Source organism: Papilio xuthus, unplaced genomic scaffold, assembly GCF_000836235.2.
Source record: "Papilio xuthus unplaced genomic scaffold, Pxut_1.1 DF825017.1, whole genome shotgun sequence".
NCBI lineage: Eukaryota > Metazoa > Arthropoda > Insecta > Lepidoptera > Papilionidae > Papilio > Papilio xuthus.
In genome coordinates this window covers 4,734,377-4,744,672 of record NW_013533632.1, presented here as the reverse complement: position 1 = coordinate 4,744,672, position 10,296 = coordinate 4,734,377, and the positions used below count along the sequence as shown (strand labels likewise).

Below are 10,296 nucleotides of genomic sequence, written 5' to 3'. Positions count from 1 at the left end.
TAATGTGGTATGGGGTTACCAGCTCCTAAAAACTTATTCCGAGACATAGACACACAGTCCACAGAGTCCTGTTTCTTGACTTAAAATCTGAACAAACGTGTAAAACTTTTAATAAATGAGTTTAATTATAAATAAAATGTAAGAATTGCTTGTAGAACAAAATTAAGTGTTTTTATATACTATGCACTACTGCAAGCTAAGAGTACTATACTTTGTAGCCTGCAATAGTTAACTTTGGTCGACTTAAGCATATTTTATATACTCTTTGGACTTAAGTTAATTTTAGTGGAAGATTGAAAATTTATAATGGCAGCACCTTTTTCCTGAGTTGTAACCATAGAGCATGCAACCATTTTATATACTCTTTGCATGCAACATCGAACACTGAAATGGATAGGCTAAAAACCGCGGTATTTGTGCCTGTTTGATTTTCGCCATTTTGGCGTTCATGGTTGCGGCTGATAGCACCCTACTTGATTATTATTCAAAATTTCTAAGTATGTATTTACGTTCAACCCTTTTTTCTTTTGTGCTAGGAAATACACCATTTACATATCGCCATGAAGAAACGTCACAGAGATAGTACACCATCCCTATAAATACTCTGTAATTTCTTCAAGTTGTCAATGTTGTCAAAATATACTCCTTGCTGCTTGACTCCTTGGTCAATCTCAAATCTTAATTTCTCAATTTGCTTATGGTTGACTTGCAGGTTGCAGTTTATATATGAGTGATATGATACAAAAATTATTTTGAAAATCATCTAAAAATACTAATCATGTATATAGTAGTGACGAGAACAGGAATTACTTTTTTAAATTCTTGATTAAAATAAATACAACAAAGTTTTCGTCATTCTGTCAAATTGCTTACAAGAAAATAGAAATTGTATCCTAATTTTAATACCTTAGGGCGGTCCCAAGTGAAACCTTGTTTTTTAAGTGTGTTATATGTGACGAATATAGTTAAATAATGCAAGTGTATAAATATGAGATACAATAAGCATGAATTAGCTGCCTTGGCCTCACAAACTTCTCAAAATTTTGAACGTGAAGGAGTATTAGTGTTCAAGGAAAAGCAGGATGGATTTTTTCGAAGATCTGATGGTATGTATTAAGATTATTGTATTTACGTACGGTATAAATTCCTTAAATATTAGAATCGATTTTCCATTGAAATTAATATGACAATACTTAATATGATGAACCAAATTTATAACAGACTTCTCCCTTATTTATTGTTTAAAATGGAATATGTAAATTTGTACATCATTACAGGTTCCTCCATTAGATGGTTCCGTCTTAGTGGTAATCTACTGTTTTATTTGAAAGGCCCTGAGCCCTGGTATGAACCCATGGGAGTTATAGTACTGGGGAACCATAAAATCAAGGAACAAAATCAAGATGATAATGGACATTGGCCATTTCAAATTGGTAAATGAATGATTAAATTTTTTCTTACAATCTTACTTAATAAATCATAGTTACGATATTTGTGACTTGACTTTGATATAAAGACAATTTTATAAAAAATATTACATTATAAGTAGCGAAAATAGTATAGAATCTTTGGTGTAATGGTATGTCAAAAAGTTTCTTTAAATCAAATTTAAGTTCCCTTTCCTTTAATCTATTTTCAGTTTGGGATAATGGCCTATGGTATAGAATAGCTGCCTTCAATGAATCTGAACGTATACACTGGATTAAAGCTATACAAAATGCACCATACAATGTTATACATTCTCAGTTTATTGCATTGAAGGAAAGACTGAATAAAATCAGGCCCATTGTAGATATAACAACTCACAGAATACAGAAAGGAATTGTGGCTGGTAAGTTTATTTAAATTATACCACTTATTGTCATCTAATAGGGTCTCTCAAGGAAACTAAATCAAAGGAAACTTTCTGACAAGTTAACTAGTATATAGGAGGTAATAATGTTACATATACATGCACAGATACATATGTTCAAAATGTACATAATATTACATATTTACCCATGGAAAACTTTATCTCCTATTAGTGAGTCAAGCCAGTCTCTAATAGTGACAGCTAGTCTATCCATACTTTCTTTGGTCTTCCTCTATGTGTGCACACATCCAACCTTATTATATTATTTCAATAATTTTATTAACAATTATGTTTTAGATATGACTGAAATTCCATTATGTGAACTTGCACTATCATGTGATAATCTTTTATGTGATGCTTACGGAAAACCACCTTCTCCATTGATTGTTGTTTATGTCAGATATTCTAAAGAAGTGTGCATCAAGTATGGTACAACAGAAGTTGTTGAGGTTTGTGAGCATTAGAATTATAAATAATTAAGAATCACTTTCAACACAGTCAATTACTGGACTTAGAGATTTTAAAAAGATTTTTATGTATACAAGAACTAAAACTTTTTATTTAGAGTTTTTATATTAGTTGGAATTGCTGCTAACTGTTTATTTATATCGAAAAAATTTAAATAACGTAAAATTATTATTTTAGAGTTGCAGTAATCCTTTCTTTTCCAAAACTATACTTTTCCGTGCAAGTGATGGCTTGACTGGTGATGTCATGATCAGAATTGTTGCCTACAATGTTAAGGAGCGAGTTACTGAAACCGCTGTTCCTATGGGTTTCACTTCACTACAACTGAGTACTATACAGGTAAATTGCTTTTTCTATATTATTATTATTTTTGTATTAAGAATTTATAAGAAAACACTATGTATTTAACAATTTTGCAGGAAGCACAAAGACTTCGTGTGGCCTTGATGACTCGTGAAAATAAGACGGTTGGTTTTGTAACCATTCATGGCTGGAGTCTAGAACCTTCTTATATTGGTACAAGCCCAAGTCATTCAAATGAAAAGAATTGCATTGATATACCTCAGAAAGTTATGTGCCATCGCCGTTCTCAATCTTTACCTCCAAGATTGGGTTTGAAGTTAAAGTTCCCTTCCTACAGTAATTTACTGAAGCAAAACTTTGTGAATAGCCATCAAGTGACCTACAGATTTCATTCAGGTTTGGGTGGTGATATCACCGTACATGAAATCATGGCAGAACCAAAGCTTTGTTATCAAGTGCCTGTACAATTGTTGTGAGTACATATTTTTTGTTTTAATATATGTGTTTATAAGCTTTGTTCTACTTGTGATATTTTTGTTTTAGAGATATTTATATACAAAGGGAAAAGGAGCTTTTAGAAGAGATTTTGTCTGTTGGAACTGTAAGTGGACAATGGCAGACTCGGCAGTTAGACTTGGCTAGCACACATGTGTCATTGTTAAAACACTACTGCCATTCTAAACGATGCCTTCAAATTACAGAGAATCCATATTTTAAACGAAGTGCTAAAAAAGGTTAATTGTTTTTTTTTGTTATTTTTTGAATTTGCTGATCTTGTATATAGTAAAATGAGATATTGTATTAAATCTCAAGTTAAATTTTATGTTTTCATATCTTCAATTGTCCTTCAAAATAATTTTCAGATGATTCCAGTTTAGAATTTGCAGCAGTAAATTTACATTTGCAACGTATGTGGGTACACAATGATACATTGAACAGGACCGGATTCCACGATGTGATAACGGCTGGCGCATTCACAGCGCATACGCATAAGGCTGAGAGAACCGGAGGTCTGATTAGGTAAGTCTAAGTGAAGTAACTAAAGGTAAACAAAGAAAGAAAACTGTGTGGTTCAGTTTATTACAAGTTCAAGATGATAATAATCACTTAAAAAGTTTTTGGGCAATATCTAAATAATATTCTATTCTATTCTATTCTATTTATGAAATTATAGTTTTATGAATAAATAATTTTGTTGTAGGTTAGTACAGCAAGTGAAAGACATTAACAGTTCAAAGGCGGCAATGAATTTGGCAACCGCAAATAAAATACAAGTGGAATATGACAATGTTGTTGCTTTGAGGCGACTTTGTGATGAAGCAGGTCATGATATGGACAGGGTATTAGTTCTTCTGCAAGCCAAGCAGAAGGATGAAATTGTTACGGTTATTGAAGGTAAATTAAATGGTTAAATCATCTTATAAAATATATGAATCTTATGAATATACCAATCTATCCCGGATTAAGTAGTTGGATTTGTTTTTTTTTTATATTATAAGATGGCAAACAAGCTAGTGACCACATGAAATCATCGAAATATAGATGTGAACCAACCAAGTGTAATGGACAGGGGACAAGATATAGGAAGAGAAATATTATACCTTCCTACTACTCAAAATGAGTTGATCCATTTCCCCTTCCCATCCTTTCCTTATAAGAAAAGGGTAGAGAGGGCAAGAGAGTAAATTAGTCCTCTTGCATGCACTCTCATCTGACTGTTTTGGAATGACTACCACTTCCCTTGTCTTCTGTGTGCTCATAATATTGCTCTGGACGAGCGGTCCCTTTCGTGGATCATATGTTTTTGTCTCTATCACTGTAAGATGGTATAATAAACTCATTAAAGTACATTTTAGTATAATATTGAATTTCCATTTCAGTTATAAAGAGTAAGATGAAAAGTATACTTGCTCTATGGGAACCCTGTGTAGTTGAAGAGATGTTAGCCAGCATTGGATGGTCAAAGAATTCTTGTATTGATAAATCTGAAGATCAGGTAAGATCCACTTAAAACATAGGAAATTGGGAGTAAGAAATAGGGTAATATTTTTAACTGAGATCTTGTTTTTCAGACATTATCAACAATTTTACGTCTCACAGAACAGCTGAGTATATTTGATGCGACTGGTTCAGATTGTGATACTTACGATGCTTCCTCAAGTTCTAGTTCCAAAGACACTTCGCCTACTTGCGATGCTCCTACACTATCTGCTACAAATTGTCCCGGCCCTTCGAAATTTTGTAAAGATTCAATCAGAGATATTATAGAAGGAGCCGAATTAAATTTCCATAATGATTACTTTGACAGTGAAGGATGTGCTAATTTAAATTCAATAAGTAATCCATCGAGTAAGTTAAGTTCCATAGAGACACAAACCTCTAACTCTTTCGAACATGTCTCTTATAGAAGTCTGGTGGATAGCTTGAGCCGCAATAAGGTAAAGCTTTTAATTTAACTATTAGTTGAAGCGTTTTTTTCTTTTTGCGAAATTGACTTATGTTTGCTATTGCGATTACTTGTATTCAATTGAATATAAATCATGGCGCTACTTAACTGTATGAACTGATTTTGATATTATTATTTACATGCATTGTTGCTGGTTAATTTATTTTTCTTTTTATCATATTTTTCAAACAAAATAATTTTGATATGAAAAAAGGTACACAGACATTTGGAGTTTTATTTTAAAAACAAAGTGAAATTGTTAATATGCAGTATTCATTAATGTTGTAATTTTTTTGTGTGACTGTGAAAATATGGTTTTTCAGAATACTGAGCTAAAATCCAAAAGTGTTACGTTGTCGACATTAGGTCTATTGGATTCAAGCGTAAGAGAAAGCAATTTAATGTCCCTAAAAAGTTTCGGAAATAATATAGAGACCACTTTTGCTAAATTTGTCGACGCTACATTGAAGACATTGGAAAATAGCACAGGTTTGTTATGTTTTTAACATACCCTACATAACTAAAGATGAAAAATTGGCTATAATAATTAATCTATTTAAAAAAAATAATTTTAGATGTATCAGAAGAACAATTGGATTGTTTGCGTTCGTTAGTGGAGCAGATTAAAAGAGAAGCGGAGACATTGTTGCGTTGGGCACGCGTATCACACGCGGCGATGCGGATACGATGCGAATCACCGACATGGACCAAGGAACACGCCGCCTTACAAACACGACGCGATACATGTTTCTCACAAGCTGTAAGTTATTTTAAGTCATAAATGCATTCTGCCATGCACAGTGAAGTAAGTTTCTCCTTGACAACATTTCAAAGATAATGAACTCTCTTTAACATTTACACACAGATCAGTCTGGGGTTTTCGATAGCAATAGTGGTCCGGAGATTCATTAAATTACAAGCAATAGAAGATTAAAACGCCACCTAAATTAAACAAAAATGATATATATATTTTTTAATACTTAAAGATTATTATTTTCACAGCTTGCTACAGTTACTGCCGGTCTCCTGTGTTGGTTCAACTCTATGCCTGCGGAAGTAATTGTAAAACTGTTGAGTTCAGATCTAGGCCCACTGTGTGGCTTTGAGGCTTTGCTCAGCCTTTATTCTACAGAGAAGGCTATGTGGGGTGATATGGTGGTCGCTGTTGAAGATTTACAAACTGTACTTTTTACACTTACTAAAGTTGGACACAGGTAAGATATAAGTTTAGGTATGCAAATTTCCAAAGTGAACGTAAATAAGTCACACACGCTCCCAGTAAATGTCAAAAGTTCCATAGTTATGTTAGCTCATTCTATATTTTAGTTCAACTCCAATTGTTTATACTTTGTATTCACATAGAAAAATTAGATTATTATCATATAATTATCAGCGCCATCTATTTAAAAATAGTAACATCTCTAGCACTGTGGCGACAAGTTCAGGTGTTTAGGTTTCAGAAACATAGCATAGAGGTCGCTTTTTGCTATTGGAAGTATTAAAAATAAACGCCATCTATCTTCTATTGACGCTATCTTTGACAATTGCATTCCTTTGAGCTGCTGTTTCGTTTCAGTAAAAAACCATAGATGTCACTTTTTCATAAAAATACCAAAAATACACTAGAGAATGCAATTTTCCTTTTTTGCCAAAGAAAAAATTTTCCTTATTTTTTCAAGTATGGTAATATCGTTTAATGTTTTTTATACAGTGCCAGTGCAATTCCACAAGTCAGTGGGTCTAGAAGTGCCCTCTCTGTATCTATTCCTATTTCGGATTCACTATATTCAAAATTTACATGTAAGCAGGTAAGCAAACAATTTTACTTACTTACTTTAAACATACTCTTGCCTTTAATCTGTGAAATTCCACTATCACCATTATTACCATCTATTCTACAGCAGCTAGTATTTAATTCTATATATAAAATCAATTGCTGATCGTTAGTTTCCTCAAATTCGAGAATGGCTGAACGGATTTATCTTATCTTGGTCTTGAAATGATCGTGAAGGACTAGGGAAGGTTTAAAAGGTGAGAAAAATTTCGAATAATTGCGAGGAAACCTTAAAAACAGCCTTTTTCTTTTTCCCATATAAACAGCTGAATGGATGTCGCTGAAACTTTGCAAAGATGTAGAACATAGTTGGGAAGAACACGTAGGCTAATAATTATTATTTAATTACGCGTGGAGTCGCGGGTGACAGCTAGTTTTTGTATAAATATATTACATTTGTAATGTATTTTTTTATAATTTCAGCATTTAAACTTCACAATCACCGCAGTGTTTTTCAACATAGGTGTAAACGAAAAAGCTACTTTAGCAGAAGCTTTAGGAGAAACAACGCCTCAATATCAATCTAATTGTGACAATTTGGAAAGATTAAACAAATATTATCATAAATATAGTAAAGTGTTTCCAGCAGATGTTTTAGCAGCAAGCAGAGGTGAGTTGCTCGACTATTTTTGTCTCTATTTTATCAAAGAAAATGTAAGGGATGACAATATATATACAATAGTTAAAACATTGGCAATCACAGTTATGTTCTAAACTAAATTAAAAAAAATTGTGCAATGTCCAAGTTAATAATCATAATGATTTATCCAAAACTCTAAGGAATCAAATAAATCGGTTTATTAGTTCCTGAGATAAGCACGTTTATAGAAAATCTTTTAATTTATATACTTATTTTTATATCATAAGGTGGCAAAGCGAGCGGCCACCTGAAATCGCTGAAATAGCGAAGTGACCGTTGCCCATAGACACGCAATTGCATATGCGTTGCCTAACTTTAATCCACGGAGGAGAGGATGCACAGAAAGAAAATATTTTCCCTTCTCATGCATCCTCTCATCCGGAAAGTCCACTTCCCATCGTTTCCTTATAAGAAAAAGGGTGGGAAGGGAAAGAGATACAATAACAGATTTGATTTTTTTGATTACAAAAGAACTGTAATCAAATGATTAATTTTAGTACTTTTTTATAGATTTGAGTATGCTATTAATAAATTGATAATATTAATGTTATAGCATCTTCAAGAACGAAACCATTGGAGGAGGTTATGGAAAATTTGAAAATATGTGTACACAAGAAAGTTCCGAAAAATATTGAAGTGTTACATTTGTCTTCGTTAGCAACAAGACTTATGAATGGTAATTGTAGGAAATTGGGGACGTAAAGCATTAATTACTATGTCGCCTTAAATATACAGATACATATCTCAAACAAGTGTTATAGTACATTTTGTTAATCATCTAAATATATTATATAATAATAAAATTGTTGTGTCTGATATAATACAAAAAAACATATGTTTCGTACACACTTTGTATTTGAGTCTAACATTAGCTGTCGCCCGCGACGCCGTCCGCGCTAAATTAAGAAAAAAACATAATTGGTAGTTCTTCCAGGCTTCTACATCTATGACAAATTTCAGTGAGATCCGTTGAGCCGTTGCGGAGATATCTTCTAACCAACATCGATCCATACATCCATTTATTTAAACATTGGTATTTATAATATTAGTAAGATAAGTCAGTATTGCCATGTGCAAATATTCAATGTCTATTGCCTTCCATTGATGTAGATATAAAAATAAAGATTGCCTTAGTTCCCTTACAAGAAAATTCAAATGTGATTAATATTATTATGGTATGATTTATTTCCTATTATAGAGATAGTATAGTAATAATATTTTTTTATTTAATTCATACAAACTGTTTTTCCAGGTGTTAGATTCACATCATGTAAAAGTGCCAAAGACAGAACGGGGATGTCGGTGACGTTAGAACAATGCTCTATTTTAGCTTCCGAGTATCATCTGGCAGAGCATGAAATGAAGAAAGCATTAAGTATCATGAGAAGGTAAGACCATTAGGTTTAAATAAAATTAAACAAAAAAAAATAACAAAAACTGTTGATTCACAAAACAAAAGTAAAAGTAAAAGTAAAAATTTCCAATAAGTAATCCAATTTGTGCGTGTTAGAAACATTTAAAAGGATTATTTTCTAGTTTTTTATTTTTTTAAGTTTGTAGTTTTGTAATGGGAAGTATTCATTTTTAATTAATACCACTATTTGTTTCAAATTCAATTAAATAATGTTTTTTTTTATTAATTTCATTACAGTGAAGGTTGCCGCAGAGAGAATACGTTTAAAAACATCGGAGTTAGAAAATACGCGTTTACTAAAAAGCAAATGATGGCTTTACCTGAAGAATATCGACCGCCACCCGGTACATATGGATCTACGCAAACATAGATGTAAAATCAGTTTGTATTTTTTTTGACATTCTCAAAAATAATTTTTTATTCTAGAATCTGGAACTTTTGTACACTTCTATATGTAGACTGGACACATTACATAGATTAGATTATACCATAGACAAAACTTCATAGACAAAAACGAACTAAATACCTTAATTCCGTACTTATATCTTATAATCGATTTATTATTAAAATTAATCATTATTTATTAATTGTATGGAATACGAAAAACATAATATCACATATAAATATGATGTTCTTGTGTGTGTGTGTGTGGACATATTGTTAAGAAATGAATGGTCGAGGAATAAACAAAGGTTAAATAATTAGACTGGTATAGTCGATGGTATCCAATTACACTACGATTTATTTTCATTCTGTTTAAGGAAAACATTTCGAGAATATTTGAATACAAGAAGTTCACATAGTTTTCTAGTGAACCTCATTTCTTAATATGTATTAGGTTTGAGGTAATTCCAATTTTTTACGAACCCAAGTTCTAAAGCGAAGCGGAAACGAAATAATAATTTCGCTTCGCAATACAATAAGCCTGTGTAAACAGTTTGACGGGACAAAATTGTCTTATGTTAGTTTCATATCAAATAGCGCTTTGAATAAGTCTTTATTATAAACACATAAGTAAGGAAAACACAACGACGTTTAGAATTCTGTCAATCGTGAAATAGAATCGTGTCCGCTTTGGTTTCGCGTTCGTTCTGCTTTGTATGTGTGCGACATCAACCTTTATCAAGGTGGATAAAAATTCTATCAAATAGGCGTTATTCTATTTTACTTTTATATATTTTTATAGTCTTAATGGACGTAAACGCACTATCGAAAAAAAATCATAAGTTGTTTATACGTCGATGTTTCGCTTGTGAGAACTCGTGGCGACATATGTATACTAATAACGTTGTGTACATAAAAAGAGTCACATAAAGATCTTCATTTAACCCTACAAACG

The 10,296-nt window shown here is 32.2% G+C and overlaps 1 protein-coding gene across 1 annotated transcript; it reads left to right on the top strand.

Annotated features, from left to right (window-relative positions):
• The first annotated feature begins 658 nt into the window (after window positions 1–658).
• LOC106126470 (uncharacterized) lies at window positions 659–9,488 on the top strand. The gene is made up of 19 exons (XM_013324156.1): window positions 659–1,106; window positions 1,278–1,433; window positions 1,640–1,831; window positions 2,150–2,301; window positions 2,498–2,659; window positions 2,740–3,095; window positions 3,167–3,357; window positions 3,487–3,643; window positions 3,825–4,018; window positions 4,504–4,619; window positions 4,696–5,061; window positions 5,393–5,558; window positions 5,645–5,829; window positions 6,072–6,283; window positions 6,781–6,877; window positions 7,327–7,513; window positions 8,097–8,219; window positions 8,796–8,931; window positions 9,195–9,488. The coding sequence occupies exons 1-19, from the start codon at window positions 989–991 to the stop codon at window positions 9,325–9,327; spliced, it is 3,399 nt and encodes a 1,132-aa protein (XP_013179610.1). The 5' UTR covers window positions 659–988; the 3' UTR covers window positions 9,328–9,488.
• The last annotated feature ends 808 nt before the right edge of the window (window positions 9,489–10,296 follow it).